This window comes from Brachyhypopomus gauderio, chromosome 19, assembly GCF_052324685.1.
Source record: "Brachyhypopomus gauderio isolate BG-103 chromosome 19, BGAUD_0.2, whole genome shotgun sequence".
NCBI lineage: Eukaryota > Metazoa > Chordata > Actinopteri > Gymnotiformes > Hypopomidae > Brachyhypopomus > Brachyhypopomus gauderio.
The window spans coordinates 6,778,312-6,800,579 of NC_135229.1; the positions used below are offsets into that span (position 1 = coordinate 6,778,312).

At 43.4% G+C, this 22,268-nt stretch overlaps 1 protein-coding gene across 1 annotated transcript; it reads right to left on the reverse strand.

The window, feature by feature from the left end:
- Positions 1 to 10,626: 10,626 nt before the first annotated feature.
- On the reverse strand, positions 10,627 to 22,213 carry rgsl1 (regulator of G protein signaling like 1). Its single transcript, XM_076982196.1, is given in 19 exon segments — positions 10,627 to 11,394; positions 11,856 to 12,097; positions 12,193 to 12,275; positions 12,511 to 12,647; positions 13,332 to 13,446; positions 13,678 to 13,814; positions 14,040 to 14,193; positions 14,314 to 14,422; positions 14,866 to 14,941; positions 15,326 to 15,443; positions 15,655 to 15,845; positions 16,799 to 16,889; positions 17,034 to 17,135; positions 18,654 to 18,876; positions 19,068 to 19,130; positions 19,235 to 19,965; positions 20,139 to 20,774; positions 20,887 to 20,961; positions 21,244 to 22,213. Coding segments are annotated over 16 exon segments (2,484 nt in total). The 5' UTR covers positions 20,164 to 20,774; positions 20,887 to 20,961; positions 21,244 to 22,213; the 3' UTR covers positions 10,627 to 11,394; positions 11,856 to 11,968.
- Positions 22,214 to 22,268: the final 55 nt, after the last annotated feature.

Genomic DNA, 22,268 nt, shown 5'->3' on the forward strand with positions numbered 1-22,268 from the left:
TCACACACGCACGCACGCACGCACGCACGCACGCACGCACGCACGCACGCACACACACACACACACACACACACACACACACACACACACACACACACACACACACACACACACACACACACACACACACACACACACACACACACACACACACACACACACACACACACACCAGAATCTGGAGCAATCTGCCAAGTGTGTTCATATGGTCTAAGGGAGTGGATTGGCCAGAAACTGCAATCACTCAAACATTAATATTCCACATACATAATTAAATGAATTAATTAAGCACAAATTAAACAATTGTACTTCATGATATTGTTCCTGAGCTTTTAGAATATCGAAGCTTTATTTATTTTACTTCAGAAATGCAAAGTAAGGCTTCCACTTCCAGACCTTTGATTTACTGACGCAGATTTGCTCTCCGCACCTACCTTATCAGAATAAATCATATTTAAATGTAATAAAAAAGGGAAGGGAATTAATTAAATCGAGCCAGTTAGCTGAGGATGCAAAAATGTTCGTAGATGTAATGGGGCAACTGCTGAATAGGTACCATTTTTCCCTTTTAGCTTATATTTATTTATTTGTTTATTTATTTATCCATCCACCCTCATGGGTTGCCTTCGGCTCATTCCGTTTCAGCTGGTGGTGCTGTCCCGATGGCACCTGTTTGCCAAGCCTCGCTTTTCCCGGGCTTTCTGTCACAGAATGACTCGTGTTCTTTTCTCCCACCTGCTTAGCTGTCACGGCACCGGAGCGAAGTCGGAACGCTGTGAAATCCCAGCAGACGTCGGCATGCACCCGAGTGGAAACGCTGCCGATTAGAGCACGGGCGGAGAGGAAGGAGGCGCCCGCGACCGGATAAAGACGTCAGTTACAGTCGGCAAAAGGCAGGAATCGTGGCGGGATGACATTCGCGGCATGTTCCGAAGGGGCTGGTGAGCTCTGCCTGAAACGGCTGTGATGATCGAGAGGTCTGCGGGATCCGCGGCTTCATACCCGCGGCAACGCCAGGTGCCGAGGTTGGACGTGCTTTGGGGCGCTTTTTGTGTGGTTTACACAAGGTGCGACTCCAACAGCTGCTCGGAGGTTATGAGAAAAAGCCCAAACTTTAGGATCTGTTGCTGACATGCTCCGCACCCACGCAGCATTCCTTAAGTCATCCTGAACCCCTTCAGCATGCTGCTGTTGGCTTTCGTGGTACAGGAGGGTGTGCACAGCATGCTGGGTAAAAACTACTTGTGAACAAACTGTTTTTTGGCAGTCGGGCCAGTTTGGTCAGAACAGCTATCCAATGGTAGTAAAGGCCAGAGAGTATGAAGGGAAACAGAAAGGATAGAGAAAGAGAGAGGCAGAGAGAAACAGAGAAAGATAGAGAGAGAGACAAAGAAAGAGAGAGGGAGCTAGCTGGGCCTGTGAGCGAGACGTTTTCTGTCGAGAGGATCCTGGGGTGAGGAGTCAAGGTGAGGCCAGGGTGACTGATGGGCGGTGGGGTGCAGAGGTCAGTGTGCACAGACTGCATCACATCCAGACAAGCCACTTTCCTCCACCATTATCGTGACCATCTTTTAACACACTGCCACAGCTGGACGAGGTACAGAGAGAAGGAATGAGTGAGAGAAGAAGCGTGAGAGAGAGAGGGAGGAAGAGAGAGAGAGAGAGAGAAAGAGAGAGGGGGAGGGGTGATTCAATCACCATTACACCATCTCTCTTTTCAACAAAAAACAAACACTTCTTGAGAAGCGGCGTATAGCAGACAGCCTGCCAACACGTCCTCAAAAGACACACAAACATATACACAGTTAAGTCTTAGGAGCCACTTTTAACTTGTAATTGTGAAAGATTTTGACAGTCGCGCCCACGTGCAAAAACAGCCCCTCCTCCCCGGGCCCCCGCTGGAAATTCCTCGCGAGGAGTTCACCACCCACCCTTCAATCCGCCGTCGTTTCATTTCATTCCATCCTTCCATTGTCAATAAATAAATAAATAAATAAGTAAATAAATAGAAAATCAATTACATCGAACATCTGAACTAACGGTGCAGCCAGGCCAATTTGTGCTGTTAAGAAACTGCCTACTAGCAAATTAGCAAAGGTAATGGCCAGACTGATTGGATATTTGGGGCCAGGCAGCCTCACAAAAGGTGGCCCGGCCCTCTCTTGACTCTCCTTTTGTGGAATGGCGAATTAAGGTGAGGCGGCTTGATCGGAGAAAGGAAATGCAATTTCCCCTTTCATTAAGACCACCTAGCATCCATTACTCCTGCAATTTACAGCAAGCTCAAACGTGCCATTGTCTAAGTAATCAGGAGTCGAATATGAGGAGGACGACTTCTTCTCTGTGTTCCTATGAACAAAAGACCCCCAAGCCGTGATGCCTTCACACAGCCTCTAAAAGCAATTACCTATTACAATTCAATGGACTGCCCTTGACAAAAACATAAAAATTTGCCCAAAGCCCTCAAACAATTAGCAGGACAGGACAGTACAGCGAGGACAGACTAGCTTTGTTTCATGCTAATGTAATTACTGCAGGCGCCGGTCGGGCAGGGGTCCAAGAATGGCGGCGTCGAAACCGATGAAAACAGCAGTTCTCTTAAACAGTGCCGTTATGAATCCCGTGACCCGGGTCAGTCCTGGAGTGGAGTATATTCATCACATCCATGCTCACCTCGGTCGGTTGGGGGGAGTTGGAGGAGAGAGGGGAGTCCATAAATCTAACGGCGCTCGCTTAATGAAGCTCCCCCGTGAAACGCACCCGGTGGGAATCGTACGCCACGCGCGGCCAGGTGCGAGAGTCGGGCCTCGACGCTCCGATACCTGGAGGAAAACACCGTCGCCGTGGGCAACATGACGTAACGGAGGAGGATGTCCGGCTGCAAGCAGGTCTTACGTGCTGGTTTTCTATTAAAGAGAAAATCGAAAACCCCTCTAAGAACCCCCCCCCCCCCCATTGACCTTTCTAAAATTCATATGTCAGGACCAATAGCCAGTAGTCTGAAGTGACATTTTTATGCTTCAGGTATTTTGTTTAGAAACAATGGGGGCAAAACCCTTTAAATACCGTCTCAAGACGGCATAAGAAATGTGTTTTTGAGCTCTACAGGTATCTACAGGGAACTTACGTCTTCTAGCACACGTACATTATTGAGTGTGATGCATAAAGAAAACAAGAAGCATTTACAATGTTGTGAATGTTGGTAATGAGTCACTCTCAGTGATGAAGAGGATTTTCAACATAGAACATAGTCCAAGCCATGAAGGCCTGATCGTCCTCCTCACTACCCCAAGCCCATCATCCACGTCTCCCTACGCCGCCCCACTTAGTCTCACTGCTCCGCCTGTAGACGGCAGGCTTCCCAGCGCTTCTCCGGTCTCTTCCGTTCCCGCTCGGATACTCCCAGCCGGGCCGGGCCGGACCGGGCCGAGACCGCCTCCGAAGCTCCGAAAGCCCCAAAGAAGAGAGCGGAGGAGTCTGCGTTAGCCATCACCGGGCCGAGAGAGCGTGGCCGGCAGGAAGATTGATGATCTCCTGGCCGAGAGTAAGGCGAGCTCCTCCGCCCGTGTGAGCCTGCTCATGGGTCCTGATAGACTTGTCATCCTCTTAATAAACGCCACAGATATGTCAGCGCTGGGGGCCCCAGACGGCCGCCGCGCAAACAAACCAAATCCCGCTCACACGCCCCCTTCTGCTGCCACCAGCGGGGGTCACACATCTTAAGGCTCATAAACTTCACACTACATGACCTTGCCTAATGTATGGAACCATAGCAGCAGATAGGGTATTCTTACAATTCTTACAAAGAAGAGAATTCTGACAAAGGAGAGCTCAAGAAACACTTTCAAAAGCCTAATCCAGTCAGCCAATGGCCAAATTTATATATATATATATATATATATATATATATATATAATCTCTATACCTTATGTGAGACAATAAAATAGTATTTAATAGCCAATAAAACAGTATTTATAGAATATAGTGAGCCTCATGCATTATAGTACATTAGTAGTTTAGGGGCAAAATACATGCAATATTCCCCAAAGTGTTTTCTATGTCAAAAACAATTGCCGCCATACCCCCCAGCTAGAGAGTGACAGCTCAAACCCCGGTCTCTTTACATAACTGTCCAATCAGATTAATCCAGCAGGGAGGCAGCCTAAATTATGCAGAGGCACACTGGAAAGCTCTGAATACGTTAGCATATCATTTTCTATTTGCCAGTGGGTCTAACTCTAATAGAGAGGAAAGAAGACTAAAATCAAGTGCAAAATTATCAAGGGGGGTGGACAATCAAACAAGATGTGTGTGTGTGTGTGTGTGTGTATAGTGTATATATATATATATATATATATATATATATATATGTATATAATATCATATACACATACACATATATACACATACACATTATGTATACCTGTGTTTGGTGTATTAATAAATATATACCTGTGTTTTGTGTATTAATAAATATACACATGCATTAACACACATACTTGCATATGTAAACACACACACACACACACACACACACAATGCTAAGGTAACGCTGAGGGAAAGATGAAGCAATATGTTCCAAATGTTCACATTTTTGGGCCCGATTGAACAGAAACGCAGGGGGAGGAGTCTGTGAACGGGAGAAGTGCGACTGATATTGTTTTGACAGCCAGAGTGGATCTGAGCGAGCAGAGCAGTGAACACACACTCTCTCTCTTGCTCTTTCATTACACGCGCGCACACACACACACACAAGATGGGGGGGGGGCATCATCAGCATCTTCAGTCCTGCCATTTTATAGAGTTGACTGCCACTGACGATATTCTGTTATTTTCCACCAGCAGAGAGCCGCTTTCTCTGTCACGATTCAATCTAGCCGGCTCACCACCAAAACGCTGTATAATACACACTTAAAGGCAGCAGTGTGTGAAATGGTATTTTAAAATAAATGAAAGTGACTAGGAAACAGAGAGCTGGAGAGATATTACTGTGTCAGAGCTGACAGACAAGCCCTGGGATGAGAGCTAAAGTTATCAACCCAGAGGATCACCCCGTACACCCAACACACACACACACACACACACACACACAGAGAAATACACACACACGATTAAATAAAACTCCAGCAAGTCTGCTGCTGTGTCCCCACTGCACCCTCTACGACGCTAACACAACTACAAGGCCCATTTTACTCCAGCCCATCAAAGGGAGGCGTAGCGAGGCCCCGCAGAGCTCGTCCCTGCTTCTGCCTGTCCAGAATTGCACCGCTCACACTTTCTCTGCGGAATTGGATGCAGCCTGGATTCAATACGCGAGGGATGTACGTCAGAATCTCATAGCGTCCGGCACGGCCCGAACACAAGGCACGACGAACCCAATTACGGAATGGCAGAGAGATACGCTGCAAGATCCCCCTGCGGATGGAAGACCACAGGTCTGCCCAGGTACCACACACTGTGCCCAGGTACCACACACTGTGCCCAGGTACCACACACTGTCGGCAGTGCCTGGAGCTAAACTGTTCCAGGACGGAACGCAATGGCTTCAACACGTGCAGCCGACAACAAAAACACAGAGCCTGTAAACACAGTGTTGAGGTTGGCGTGACAAACTTATAAATTGTGCGTTTGAAAAGGGGGTCGGTGGGTTATTAGGACACAGAATTTAACGCGACACATTTGGGGGTTTGAACCATTTAATGTCTGGCCTAGCTGTTTCAAGCTTGGTCCGACCGTTTCCTTCCAATGTCTGTTGGAATCCAACACACCAGTCTGGTTCTGCTTATGGTCAGTCCCGCCTTCGCCAAACGTCCTCAACCGGGCGGCCAACAGCACTTGGAACCTACAGACCGACGTGCGGGGCGTCCGAGCCCATGGCGGTACCGATGCGCTCCGAGCAGCTAATAACAATCGGAACAAGTCTGCAGCCTCACACCCTCTCATGAAGGGTGAAGGGTGCTGGCTCACCTCCCGCCCCTCGTATTCGACTTCATTACGGAGCGGCGGATAAGCCAAATGGGACAACTGTGAGTTCTGCCAACAGTCTGGGGCCCGGGCAAGTTCTAGAGAGCATTCAAGAAGTCAGCACAAGCCGGGATAATAATAGATGATGATGAAACTGAAGAAGTGAAACGTGCAAGAGCATTTCAGGGAGGTGTGTGTGTGTGTGTATGTGTGTGTGTTTGGGGGTGGTGTGCTTTAGCGCTAGCATACTTCACAAGTCATCATTGATGAATATGAGTGAGCAAGAGCATGTTCAAAGGCTTGGAGAGGACGCTAATATGGCGTCATTGCCCGGGGCGGCCCGGTGCAGCCCGGTGCAACCTGCGTGCACTGCATGTCGATCCCGCACTCCCAACGCTTCACTGGCTCAGGAACGGACCGCACCGGCCTCTTCGCCGGGCCCCGGGAGAATAAATAAATGAACTGTGAGTTTTACTGCTTCATCGGGGGGCTTTCTGGGCCAACCAGCAGTAGCGACACACAAGCGCATAACATTCGCGACAGTCGTCGTCAGCAATTGGTGGGAAATCTCTGAGCCTGTCTCCTGTGTGAGAAGACCAGTCTCTCTGCTTCTTTCTCGGCCCAGAAGTATGACGTCTTGGTTTGCCTTGCATCATACACCGATACACAGTTGACTAACGCAAGCACGAAACGAGGTTTGGAGCCTCCCGTGATGCGCTGCGTATGTCACTAATGCTAGAGGCCGTGGGATCCGATAGAACATGGTAGTACTGTGCAGACATTCATGGACCTGCTACACAACTACGTTCTCGTAAACCACCACGTTCTGCTCATCCGTGTGAAGGGTTGCCAATAGTTGATATGACACGTATACACACAGGCACAAATGAGCTTCATCTGTACTTAATTGCAATTCTGACTACACGATATTATTATATACATGACTGCCTCTACACACACAGGCACACACATATATACATATATATTATATATACATATATATACATATAGATTAATGATAAATCATTTATGGTGATTTGTTTAAGACCTATTTTGACACGTTTCCCTCACACACCAAGAGCAGCTGTGTGGTGAGCTGTGTGACTTATTCAATTCACTGTCACCACTTTATAAATATTTATCTTGCATGATTTGAATCATGACATTAGTGGGGGTGGTGGGGGGGAGGTGGTGGTGAGACGCATGTCACCTGGTGGAGCAAGGCGAGGCAGCACTAGCGTGAGTGACAGAACTACCAGGTGCGGTATCGCCACAGCCTGTCAATGGCTGCCATGGGCTGTATTAGCAGAGCCACGTGTAGTCTGTTCGGCAATCTCGCCACAGCCACTCAGCCCTGAACAGACACATATAAGAACTGAAGATGAACGGTTGGGGGGTGGGGCGTCTCTCCCTAGAATTAGGGCGAGACTGTCACTCGGCCAAAAATGACAGCCAATCAAAACAGGGAGGGATGACAATGGCCAATGACAATGCAGCTTTTGTCCATCAGCTGGGCTATTGCAATCTCCAGTGTCCAAAAACATTTTTTTTTTAATGCGTACACACTTACATAAAGAGACAGTATAAATCTCAATATGTGAATTTTATTGAAATATCTGAATATGGTATCTTATAAGGTCTATTTAACACTATATTTCTTCGGGGTAAGACCATAATTCTTCAGGATAAAATATTCTGGCACAGAAGTGTTTAAAACATCAAGTGGGAAAAATGCATAAAATGTATTAAGATGTACTACTGTGTCTAGAAAAAAAACATTTGTGTTTGCAGCATGTCAGTACATAAATCATTCAGAAAAAATCTCAACTTTGTATGTCAGTGGAAAAAGGTGCAAGACGATCCATTTCATATGTTGCCAATTGTCAAAAAAAGAGATAATTATTAAAACAATCAATTTGACATTCAACCAGAAGCCTGCCATTACTGGCTTTGCAAAAGCACACACACCGATTGGCACATGCTAATATGTAAACTGAATAGGTCATGCTAATATGTGGAACCCATAATATATAGGAAAAAAGTGATTGTGATATATGCAGAATGTAGACTAGTTCTGAGAGAAGTTTCATTTTCTTGTCATCGTGACTCACTCCAGGCTATTAGTATTCCTGCTGTGTTCATTACCGAATTCTCAGGTGAAGATTCCTCTCTTCATTAATAAACATAAGAGAAGGGAGAAGAGTAACCTTTTCATAAGGGATTATGAGAAAAAGGGGAAAATAAAAAACAAAACATCTGCCCATGTGTCAGAAAACCGTTTCATATTCCAAACATGTTTGGCAATAAGGCCTTTGTCTCATCATGGGAATAATAAACAGTCAATTATAAATTTGTCACTGAGCTCATCCCCCCACTACCTTTTTGCAAAGTAAACAGAAGTTCTATGTTCTTTGTGTTTCTTAGCAGGCCTACAAGAAACCATCTGCCATAAGGGATTGAGAATAAGAAACAACCATGGAGTCTAATGCAAAGTATATCAATAAAGTTTAAGCCACTTCAGAACTGTGAGTGTATGCCTATTTGAACACGTGGTGGGCCATACACAATATGTGTAAACATGTCCGCTAAATGATGGTACACCCTGTTACGGTCCATAATTTGCACAAATGCCAATTATCAAACCAATAGCATAACAGTGTAATTCTAACCTATATATGTATTTGCTGACTCTGTTAGTCCGTGACCGTGGTCCAGTAAAAGTCCATCCCAGCATTTTGCTCCAACCACCTGGATTTGCCAATTAGCTCAAGCCAGCAGACAGAATTAATTAGTTGAATCAGCTGTGCAGGACAGAATCATGGCAGGTCTTGTACTTGTTGAACCAGACTCTGTACACCTCTGATTGACCCGAGAGGCTTTCTGAGACCAAACCTCACACCAAATCTACCAGCTTTACCCGAGAGTCTGGTTTTCTGTGGCCTCATACCCTCCACACCTGACACGATTTCTATATAAAAACAGCCAGTGCTTTTGACTCAAAATCCCACATCTGCTTAGTGACTCCAAGAAATATGACTATCAGGTAAAAGCTTGACAGCAGCATTAAAACAGGAATGGATTCAGTAAGTCACGCTATTATGCAGTAAGCCTCTCCCAATAGTAGATAGTGCCCCCTGCTGGCTGTGATGCTTACTGAACTTGTAAGGGCCCAGCTGAGGAGTCTTAGGCAGGCATACATATGACTGTAATCTTAGAATTTAATTCGTGTCATTACATAAAGGGAGACTTTTTTCCTAAATGCGCCGTTTCGTTTATTTGCCTATTTTTGTGAGAGGAACAGCTTACTAATAAGTCCCCAAGAACTTTATTTCTGTGGTCGGAGGCTCCCTGGGGGAGGCTTTCAAAATGTGGGACAAGACAGCGCAGATCGGTCACGTTAACCTGCCAGAGAAGATACTGTCGTGCTCCTCGCCTGCTTAATAAGAGAAGTTCAGTGAGTCATTTGGAACATGCCATTCATGTGTGTGTACAACTGTGAGACAGACCTTCCCTGCCTCCTGCTAAATGATTAGGTTCACATAACCATCTTTTACTGGCAACCAGGGCTGAATGGTGGATCGATTTAATAAGCTTCAGAAAGCGGTTTTGTCTTGTAAGAGCTGCAGTTGTATCTACACATCAACTGTCAGGAATTTTTACATTTTCAGGATGCTTTTATACCTTTTGTTCAGTTTTATTCTTCTAGCATGAATTGTAAAAGTTGAATAGCAGTGCAGTTTAAGTAAACATAATTTTTCATCAGATGCTTTCCATGTAGGATACAAATAAATGTATAATTGTGCATGGCCATTGTCTGCTACCAAGTGGACCATTAATACTTAATATGCACATAGATATTAATGTATAGAAGTATAGGATCTCACGCTGGTATCATAATATTGGTCAGAAGAATTGCAACTCAATATTTTCCCATAATAACTAAGCCCAGATGTGTAACTGTGTAGCAAGTTAAAGAAACTGAACCTTATACTGTGTGGTAACGTAATGTAAATCAACTGTGAAATCAAGTACCTCAGAGTCTTTTTCAGAGTGGAACTCTAAAATGTATACTTAAGAATTAATTAAATAAGTATTTCTTTTTTATTTTATTTGTATTTAAATGATTATCTATTAGTTGAATAGTCACAACAATGCACACAATATTATTCCTGCCAAACACTGTAGCTATGGATACGACATGATGTCATCAGAGTTTTGCTTGCTCGCACTCATGTAAACAACGGACATAACACTGGTTGGTAGCTGTTTCAATTTGCAATAGAAATTCGTACAGCAGCTATGGACGGGCCCTGTGCTGATATCAGATCACAGCTGCTGTAAAGCAACCAATAAAGAAGGTGAGACAGACAGGCCGAACACACAGAAAGAGTGTTGACTGTGAGTGACTAGCCCAAGGAAGCTATCTGGCACGTCTGTGTTGTAGGCAACATCCAGAATCCATCTGCCAGACCTCCCCACCACCACCACAACCCCCCCCCACACACAGTGTGTGGCTCAACAGACAGACAAGGCCAATTAATGCTTCCCACAAGAGATGTGTGTCTCTGTCTCTCCCTCTTTCACCGTCTCTCCCTCTGCCCCCCCCCCTCTCTCTCTCTCTCTCACACACACACACACACACACACACACACACACAAAACATCCATCTTACTTGCTAAATCACATTTGGCATTTGCACTGATGACTTTTATTGTGCCGCTCACCCACCTCCATCTGCAGTGTGTGCGACGACGTGTCCACGTAGCTGGTGAAGGGCTTTGTAATAGGCCGGTTAATAACGCCGCTGGTCCCATGCCTCCAGTGATGGGATCACAAGTCAGAATAATTTTAGCATCTAGAGACAGAGGCTCTGCTGATTGGGCGACTAGAATAAACAATGATCGGGCTAAATGACAGGCCATTTGGGAAGCAGAGGTTCCGTAGCATAATGACACGGGTACATGACAACGATATGCATTTGTATATTAACAGAACTTGCTATGGAATCCAGATGACTTGTAGCACTGCCCAGTATCAAAGCGGCAGGATTTTTGCGGTAGAAATTAAGGATTGTGCAGTGTTTTGTTTGTGTGCTACGTGTGTCCGAGTGCGTTTGTGGTGCAAATCTAATTGTCCAAGGCATAGTTCAGCCAAATGTCAATATAGCCAACAGTAGTAGCAGTTTGGACAGTCATGTTAGCCTTTTGCTAACTGGTCTACTAGTTTAACTGCCCTGTTAAAGTGTTCATTTAAGACTGTCTCCTAAAAGCACTTAACCAAGGTCAATGTCATAGGAAGAAAACAGAAATGGGACAATGGGAGGGAAATGGCTGTATTTATCTCAAACTGGGGTGAAAAGCTAGACTTCCTTCTCTTGGGTTTTGGAGAGAAAAGATCCAGAAGATCAGACAGAGGTAGAGTAGGTTGGGACTGCAGTAAAGAAGGAGACATTCAGTGAGACAAATACACAAAAAATTAGACATATACACCATAAAACTGCATTTCATTTGAACAAATAACAGTGGGTTATAATATTTATCACCATTTAATGCAATATTAGCAAGGAGAGAACCAATAACACTATTTTGAAAGGAACGGGTGAACCAAAAGTTCTGACTGGATTTTCCTGAACCTGGCTGGAGTCTGGATCATCCCCCACTACTCAATACAGCTCACGAGACCCTATTTATTTCCAGCACCTTTGGCAATACAAATGCATTGAAATTGTCCTTTAAGCAGAAAGACCACAGACCATTTAGGTCAACATCCCTCAGCCTCCACAAGAACGTCAAAAGTACATGGGGATTTAGCAGTGAATCACTTTGGCTGTATAGAGATTAGATGGGATTGGGGGTAAACACACGGAAGCTTTGAAGGGAAACTGCATTTACCTGAGAAATGGACTCCCAGAAGGCTTGGACCCTCAGAGCTGATTGATAGGCCCTAGCGGAAGGAAGCTAAAAGAACACAATAATGCAGTTTCTGGGGAAAATGGGACATGTTCTTAGTCTCTTCTATGCACACCTGGCGTGTGGGTCTTTTTGAGCATTCGCCTGTTTCTCTCACTTTGACAACCCTGTTGTGGACCCTGACCCCTGCCTCGGCTTTGATGGTCGTAGTGAACTGGAGCAAACTGAAGCACAGTAAGCAGTAATCAGCCACCCATCCTGCATCACCTATTCACTTGATGCCCAGAGCGTCTACGTTCTGCTATGGTTCCTTGCTGACCTTCTGACCTTTGACATCCAGACTCCGAGGAAGCATCAGACTGAGACCATGGGACATAGTGAAATGGAGTGTGGTGACATCATCTGAAAGCAAAACAAAAGAACACCGAGTTAAAGAACACTCTTTGAGTTAAAGAACATTCTTTGAGTTAAAGCAGGGTAACCTCACTTTATATTCCGACGCGGAACACACTTGTTACCCTACGGCAGTGTGATAGAAAATGGATCGTCAGACAACTACAATTAGCAACATAGTGATCAACCATCTCTTAGTCTTTAAAGTTCTTATTTGACAACAGTTACTTGGAAAAAGGCTGACCTGCCATAGACATGGTGGTCTGCATCTTGTGGTACCAGTCGCAGCCTTGGATAAGACGGTGAAGGTAGTTTGGAGGATTGTGCCTCAAATCCACTCTGTCTTTGACCACTTCTTTCTTGGCCTTCTGACTACAAAACCTACCAAAAACGATCATCCAATACATTGTCTATTGATTAGGTTGGTGTTTCAAAATTCCTCTTGGTAAGCCCTAACACAGTACTATAGTCAACAAAGCATGCAGTTCCTGGTTCTGATCCTAAATTACCCCTGAGATGTGTGATTTACCGGCTCCCAACACGTCTGACCTAATCAACTGATCAAGAAGCATTTGTGGGTTTAAAATGGGTGTGACAGAGCTGAGTGAACACTAAAACGTGCTGCACGGGACTCCTCGGGAACAGGAAACACAGGACAAAGTGCGAGACATTGCATTTACTTTGGTAAGTAGCACACATATTAGTCAGTGCCTCTGTACTTTAAAAATGTCAGCCAGCTACAGTAAATACCCTTAAGGCTTTTAAAGCCTCATTAGGGCTCAAAAAGAATTACACACCCAAAAATCCAAATGTATATTAATCACATATTAACTGGACCCCATTAGATTTCATTCATCATTGATCACCAGGTGACAAACAAAAAATAAATACAGAGTTAATAAATACAGAGTTAAACTGGGCCAGTTTTCCATGGCTAGGTCCATGGCTAGGTCCAGGGCTAGGTCCATGGCTAGGTCCATGGCTAGGTTTGATCCATGCCCAAAATGGCAGCCCTTGTAGTATGTTTGTCCTTGTTCAGAACAGATCCTGTTAAATTTCACTCACTTCCTCCAGCAGAAGATGAGATTGGGAAAAATGGCCATGACAGCCTTGTGGAAGAGACAGCTGTCCACGTTACCCAACAGGAAGGCCTGCTGCACGGTTTTGCATGTCCTTTCTTTATGTTAATCTACAAAACCTGAGTATGGTCACTTCGAAGGTGTATTTTGCTTCAAAGTGCTAGTGTCTGTATTTCATTTTGAAAGGTAATAGCCACCAATTATAAAGCTAAATCATGCTAAACCAGATATAAGGTAACTTGCTCTAATATAAGAAGGTAAAATTCTACCTCCTTTTTGATCAACCTGTTCCTAGGCATAATGAAATTGAAGCTAATTTGCTATGTCCCCTACTATACAAACCCGGAGTTTCGGTGTAATGTCAGAATTGAAGAACAGTTTAATTATCATTTCAGCTTTATGGTGTAGCAGCATGGTCTCTCCTGACATCCCTGTCCTCATTGTGCCCCTACCTGCCATGTTCCTAAAACTGTCATACAACCAACACACCGAACGTCACCTTACATTAATACCTACTACATGCCACATACCTGACATAAATTACACATCACTAAAAGGACAAAGAATTTCTCCTGCACATGCAGGATCACTCAGAATAGAATCACTCCACTGAATCTAGAAGCACACGTGCATGCAGTTAAAGGGGCTGCATTGAGTTAGTCTTGGCAGCTGTAGAAAATAACGGGCCCTAAACCTTTCTGTATCCAAATAGACGGACAGATCATTGACGAGGAAATCGACTGTGATCAGTTTGTTGTTCATAACCCTCTTCTTCGGGCAGAAGGAATTTCCATTTTCAGAGTACAGGCCAACAGGGTGAATTTGACGACCCACGGTGGGTAAACACTCTGTGGACAGAAGTCGTGATAGGAGAAGTCATGATAGTAAAACTGTTAGTTCATGAGGCCACATGACTTGTCCAAAATGACTGAGTGGTAAGTTCTAATGAAATCAAATCTAACCCTAACCCTAGCGCAGGTAAGCCTCAAACTTGCTCCTGGTCTCAATGACCCTCATGGCTTTGCGAAACTCGACAACACTTTTGATTAATTTGGTGAGGACTGTCCATATGCGTTTCTAAATATAGGACAGACAAATGTATCTTGAGAACATTTGTAAAATGACTGTCGACAGTTTAAGAAATTTCATAATTAACCTCATAGACGATTATGCACAAATATTTATGTTACTATGTGGAAATATACAAAACCTTACTATTACAGGAACTTTATCACAAGTTTAAAGTGTTTCAAACATTGATCTTCACAAGATATTTCAAGCACAGAGGGGGAATTATTAGTAAGATGACTGATTAGGCCAATTACAGAGTAGCAAACTAATTCACCTCATTTTAAGGTAGCGCTTCACAACTTAAACAATACTCTCATGTCATATATACAGCACTGAACCCTAGTGTCTTTGAGCACTTATATAGATCTGCATGCTATTATATAGAACAAACAGAGTTGACAGCACTCTGTTTGTAGGAGTTGTACCATACCAGAGCAATTGTACCATACCAACTTATCTGTGATGACAATCCCTTGTCTATGGTGGCCGGTGGGTGAAGGGAATGTGTCCTGGTACTTCTTCAACCTGCAAAAAAGGTCAGAACGGGTTTGTAGTTTTTATTGACAAGAACTTTCCGCTTGAGAACCTGTAAAACATTCCCAACTCTCAGAATATATAGCTCTGAAAGTTGCCGCCTAGCCAAAGGCTAGAAAATGTGCAGATTTAAGGAACTGTTACGGTCCAAATCACAATGTAAACCGCGATGAGGGCAGAGCAAACATCGCCACCTAGTGACACTTGCCGAATAAAGCAGCCCGGCAGAGAAAACATTCAGAATGCTGTGCAGAATATGGTTAGACTAATTTGAATTTCCCCATTAGCATAAACATACAGAGATTCTTGCTCTTGCGTTAAGAGACCCAGCATGAGGCAATGGCTAAGAAGTGGGTTAAATTCCAGGACGCCTACCAATTGTCCTCCAGGGACTTAATGACCAGTTTTTGAACCGTAAAGAGAACATGGGGAGCCACGTGTTTCATCTTGGGGATCTGGGAGATGAGGCTGGCACTACACTGGAGATAGTCCTCTGAAAGAAGAGATGTTTCAAGAACTTTACACTTGTGGAGTAAAATTACTCACACTACACTGAATAAAAGCGTAATTACACTTATAGTATTTGGCAGACGCCTTTATTCACTTACTCACAGCAACCATGAGAGTAAGTGCCCCATGAGAATCAAACCCATGATCTTGGTGTTGCTAGCACCCTGGTCTAGCTGCTCTGAAAGATCCTGTACCTGCAGCAGCGTGAAAGAAGAAACGAGCCACAATGTTCTTTATTTTTGTCTGTAGGAGACAGTGATGGTCCACACGACGCCGTTGCTCCACCTCCTGGCAGAAGACCAGGGGTCCCTAGGCTTCGTAAGCCTCCAAAAAACACTTAAAAAAGACCAGACTTCTGGGATTTCGCATGACCTCCTCCAGAGACCTGAGAGAGACACACATATATAGTGCAGTCTGTCTGCAACGGGACAGAAGAAACCTTCATTGCTTTGGCCCTATACTCCTCCAGCTGGAGTTGAAATGACATGATTACAAAGTTAAAGTGCTGAGAGAACGACACGAGAGTCTCTACCTTAAAAAAAAAAAAAACAGTTCTACCATCTTAGAGGACCAAAACGATGGTCTAATGAGTGAGGAGACCGTCTGACTCTGAGGAGCTAAGCTTACATATCCTCCACAGTTCATAGTTCATTCTCCCGCTGCTGCCAACAGCTACGTCATCGATGAAGACAAGTGAGTCACATCTAATGGCAGACATATTTGTTTTGGACCATGACCAGCTCCTTTTCTGTTTATATTTTTCTCCATACGCCTTCATCTTCTCTGTCTATATACCTTCCCAGACCTCTACTTTGCAAGGATTATGCTTAAACTTGACTTGGATTAAGCCTAGACAAAGATTAAATTACAGTCAATGGTCAATAATCCTTCCCACACACACACACACACACACACACCTTTTTTTTTTACCTTATTCATCACCTACATGAAGCTGTTAGGAAATATGTAACCAATAATACAATTTGAATATAATAGTATAATTTCATATATTCTTTGCAATACATCAACATTTCTGTGCATAATATTAATTGCAGCGACCACTTGTCAGAATAGGGAAGCAAATTAATTAAATTCCGTTTATTTTTGTCTTTAACTTCAGCGCATTGAGACTGAAATGAAATATGAATTAAGGAGTTCCGATTCAACAAAAATATATATTTAAGCATTGTGTAGTCAGAGACGTAATGTGAATCAGTAATGTAAAAAATTAGGTTTGAACCATATTAACAACAGTAAAGGTATTATACCACAATTCTAAATCAAAGCTTGTCTGCACAGATGCTTGTCCTAGATGTCTTATCTGTTTAGATAAGGTACCTGGGTCTCTGATGACACCTGTTGGAAAAGCTGGGTTTTCTCTTAACAAGTGTGAATTTTTTCTTCTGCCATGTTGGCGGTGCTCTCCCCTCTGAAAGTGGACAAGAATATTAGATTATACAAACAGGGACCGAATATATCCACAACTTTCTCTATTGGTCCCTTGGTGTGACAGGAGACCGGAGGTCACTTATTAATGTATATTTATAGCTGGGCAGGCTGTGGGAGTGTTTACCTTGGTCTGATTTACGGTGCAGCCTGTGGGCTTTGCTCATTTTCTCCACCGCTATCTTGGGATATTTCTGAACAAGAGTCTCAAAAGGCAGTTCGGAAAGATCTGTAAAAATAATAAAAGACAGAAATACAAAGATACTTAGGTGTGCAGATTATTTGGACATAATCTCCACCCATGCATAAATATTATGTCCAAATAATAATCTTCATTCCCTTACTAATGCAATAATGGTGCCTCAATTTGGGTTTCATGAACCTATTCTTTTGTACATACTTTGGCCAGATTCTGACAATATGTCTCACTAAAATACATCACTAGTGTGACCAAATGAGAACATGAGTCCGGTTTTATTTCCTAGTGAAAATATAGTTTCTCACCCCATAATCTCCACTACTCCCAGTGTATTGCATGCTATCAAACACTGGAAGAAACAATTTAGAGCTGGCAAGAAAACATCAGTGGAAGAGACAGTATTGGGGTCTTTGGGCTGCAGTGGTCAGCACCTCTAGAACCTTTTGGGCAGGACACTGATATAAGCACTTGGCAGACATATTTGCATTTACATAAATGTTTGCGGACAACGCAAAGGTGTTGCGTTTAAATTTGTATTAAACAGGATCAAGATATGTCTCCGACCATCTCATTGTGGTTGGAGTTACAGACCACAGTGCACCCTGGGGGTGTTTACAGCTGGCTTTTCAATCTGATTCAATCGTGGAAGTGAATGTTAATGCAATGCGTAAAGAGTCTCTTGGATATACTGGTGACAAACATATATACACCACAAAGATTGTATGGTAGCAGAATTTATAACTTCTCCTTTAACATCAAAATAATGTGTTGAGATGATACAGTACTATCCACCCATTATCTTTTACTGCTTTATCACACTGGTCGGGGTCACGCCCAGCATCATGGGGTGGGGGTGCATTACACCGGCCAACACACACGCATACACTCACACCTACGGGCAATTTACAGTGACTGAACAATGTAACACGCATGTCTTTGGACTGTGGGAGGAAACCGGAGCACCCGGAGAAAACCCACGCAAGCACAGGGAGAACATGCCAACTCCACACAGCCTGGACAGTCCTGGACTGGGAATTGAACTCAGAATCCCTGCTGTGAGGAGACAGTACTAACCACCATGCCACCCCAATACAGCATGAATAAGGCTAATTATAGTCAAGCCCAACACATAGTAACTTATGTTTCATAGAATGCATGCTTCCCCAAAAATAATTGACCATTTCAGGAACTATCAGTGCAGACTATGTTGACTGATATTTACTGGTGTTTTGGGAAACTTCAGAATTATTGGAGTATACCTAAAAAATGATCAATTACTTCCTTCAAGTTTGTAAAAATAAAACAATGTGAAAATTTTAACAATTTTTTGGTTGTAAACATTTTAACAATGTATCTCCCTATTTATATATAGCTCATTAAGTCTTTAGTATTCAGGAACTTGCTTTGTGGAGTGTTATCATGATCTGTGGCTTCAAAGCAAATTTCAAAACCATTCATATTTATGATGAATGGACCAGACACTTGTACAATCTACTAAATGCATCAAGCTTGTCCAAACACATTTATATATGTAAGCCTAGTACATACTGGTCTTCTTAAAGTGCAGGTCCACTGAGCCTCCTCTTGTTACATCCTCAACAGCCATGAGGGCCCATATTTCACTGGCGAGTGCCTCTGTGTCGCCATAGACCGAGCAGACCTGGCATAGCGACATTGCCTCCCTCATCCGCCTCAGTTGCTGCTATGGACCATTCGGTCCACTAGAGGGAGCCATCTTCCCACAGACGACTTTACTTTGCATCTGGCCAAACTGTGAAGAAGTACTTTTTATTAATCCCCCTGCGGAAATTCTCTCTCTGCATTTTGAAAAACACTTCAGCCCTTACTGAAATTACTGAATATATTTTAAAATCCTTAATTCCCTTAATGTCATTTGTATTGTGTACAAATTTGTATTGTGAAAAATATATCTTGAAACAATATTAATGTTATATCAAATACTAGATGTAACAGAAGCTGTCCGTCATCCTCTTTGAGAAAAGCATCGGATGTTGGTGCAAGGACCTGCCAAAGATAGAAAAAAAATTAACTGATGAGTTCATTACACATTAACAGGCAGAAAACTGAATAAATAGATGTAGCAGCATCTTGACCAGCTCTCCACCTACAAGGCATATTTCATGCTTAGCGGCGCAGATCCATGGAATTACATCCCCTGAAATTACATGGGCATTCCGTAGATTTCTGGCAGTGGTTTCTGCAAGAGCAGTTATACACTTGACCCTGGTTGCACCCTCATGGCCAAAGTAGTCGGCCAGTATCTTCTCACCCATGGACCTCCTCAGAGCGATGGCATGTCCCTCCTCTGTTTTCAGCAGGATATTAAGTAGACTGTCCAGGTCTTGCCAAAATGTCAAGGGCTGAAGCTGCACCCCGAGACCCCTGGCCTGAAGGAAGGTCTCATACGGGCCTCCAGCCAAAGCATCAGCAGAGAGCGCGGAGCAGAAGAACTCATCGTGATGTGGTGCTCCATACTTAGCCAAGGAGTGTGGTGGCGGAGGACCTAAACTGACAATGGATGGGAGGAAGCAGGCGTGTTTGTTCACACAAACGTGAGGAGATGTGAATCCAGGAGGCGATTGGTCTAGACTTGATGTGCAGTCGCAGAGATCAAGCAGAGATGAGGCTTTGATGGCAGCGGGCTGGGATGCTAAATGCTGGTACTGCTTAGCAATGGAGGCACACTCCTCCACTCTGGCCAAAGACGCCTTACAGCAATACAGGAACCGAAGTAGCCAGTAGCGCTGGAGCTTGGAGAGCGCCTTGAACTTCATCTGGTGTGGAATCTGAACCTGTTTATCTTCAAGATGGCTGTCAGAGAAGATGTTCAGCAGAACATCTGGAAAAGAAATAACCAAATTAAGACGGGTCAAAGGGGAACTCTAGACTGGCATACCACATCAAGTACTCTGTTCAAGTAAAGACACCTGCTGAAGCAATTATGCATTCAATTACAGGTGCAAGCTTAAGGAGAAGCTACATGCTAGGACAGGCCCACTGTGCATGTCACACCTGGAGTAATATGGCAGGTCCTCATCAGACTGGATCCATGGTGGAGGTGAATGGTCTTGATCAAAGTGAAAAGAACCTGGCGTTGACACCGCAGGGTGAGATCCTCTGCAGGGTGAGATTACTGCAGAGTGATCCTCATCACTCTGCAGTAATCTGCCCACCCTCACCCAGCACAGCACCAGGTCCTTACCTTCTCAAACACAAAACTTTAAATGTATTACACGTGTTAAAAGGTCGAAAGCCAAGAGGATTCATGCTGGCTTTACTATCCAGGTGATAAAGTCAAAAAGCAGTACAGACCTTGAGTACCGTCAACAAAGGCAGAAAAGCGTTTCATTCCTTGGACCCTTCCCAAGCTCCTTTTCAACAGCCATTCATCTGCAATGGTCCATTTTAGCACCTCTGCAGTGAGAGCATTCGGAGGAACATCATCTGAACGACCACTCGCGCATACCACCCAAAATCAAATGCTCCATTTAAGACCAATTGAAACCCAAGAATCTTACCATTTGAATTTGAATAGGTGAAACCGAGGAGCTCTTTGCATAGCATGTAGTAATGGTACAGATCAGTGTGTTTAAAGAAAACAAATCGATTCCCTGCTAGCCATTTATGGTAACCACCTCTTCTTATTTCCTACATGCGACAAAATCAAGATGAAACAATCTACCAACACTGAATAATTTCAGAACCCCACACTTCTATGGGTTTATAAATGTATTAGTTTTTAAATACCATATTTAAATACCATATTCTGTGGAATCTGAGCACACATAAACCATTTGTTCTCGGACAGATAATAAAGCAGAGTCTGTCCAAACACCTGTGAACAGTGAAGAAGATAATGAGAAATGGAAAAATCTAAAGCTATGACCAGAGAATAATATGGAGCAACACTTAGGCTACAGGTAGATTTAGAAACGTGTTGAAGAAGTCAACAAACACTTCGTCTTTCAGCAGACCTGCCAACTCTTTCTCAACTAGGGAATGATCAATAAAGTAAAAGATTGGCTTAACTCCACTATGGATAGTGTACCAGTGATAAACCGCAACAGTGGTAGCTTATCTGAAAGCAACTGCACTGAGAGATACGAGTGTAACTCACCCGAGCTACTGGTGGGCTTAAAAGTCCTAGCAGATTTAATATTTCTAAAGGACATTGCTAACTGCATAACTGAAACTGTTCAACGATGTTGCAGGTATCCATTTTAAGAGCGCTGGAGTCTTCACGTGAAAAAGCTTTGACTGACGTCACACACAGAAGAATTAGATAGATTTCTTACGTGATCTGTTTTTTGGTATGTTTTATTCAATCTCGCTTGTTTTCAATATCTTATGGCTCATTCAACTTGCAACAATCACCTACGACGTAGGTCATTAAAATTATGTAAAATGCCAAATCGGCAATACTAAATGAGTGTATGTAATAATCAATGTCACTCCAGGATAGAGGTTACAATACATTTTTGACAAATTGAGACTACATGTTTGGTTTGTGTTTCTGCGTTGACCGTGTCGTGGGCCTATGATAAGGCGTCATATCTTCAAATTCACCAAGACACAGCTTGTCAAGGCTGAAAATAGTATTCAAATAATATTGCTTAAACACAATAATACTTAAGTTCTTAATAAAATTGTTAAAATAGTTTAAACTTTTATATGCCGTTTGTGCACTTGAGAATTGCGTGAGTAATGGCAAGACATAATTCCAAACCTTTAGTCAACTCCAAAAATAAATTTGTATTATTCGGTCTATAATTCAGCACTTTAAAACTTTTGAGTCATAGAAGATCCCGAAGATACCAACGCGAAGAAAAATGTATTAAAATATGAGACCACGTGGGGGCGCTTGAGTTCATTATTGTAAACGTTTTACATTTTGTGGTTGTTTGTTCGTTGTATTTCAGTTACGTTTATAATTTTGTCTGAGTTAGATCAGGCACTCGAGCGGGAGTAACCTGCGAGATTACGGTGAGTTTTCCTTAACGCAAGGGCGTTGTATTAAGGTGAAAGTCACAAACAAAAGGTATCACAGCCCTACCTTAATACAAGGCTATTATTCCCTTTCTCGCTAGGCAAACTAGTGGGCGTTGACTAAGTCGTTCGCGACTCCAATGATCTAGCAGGGAG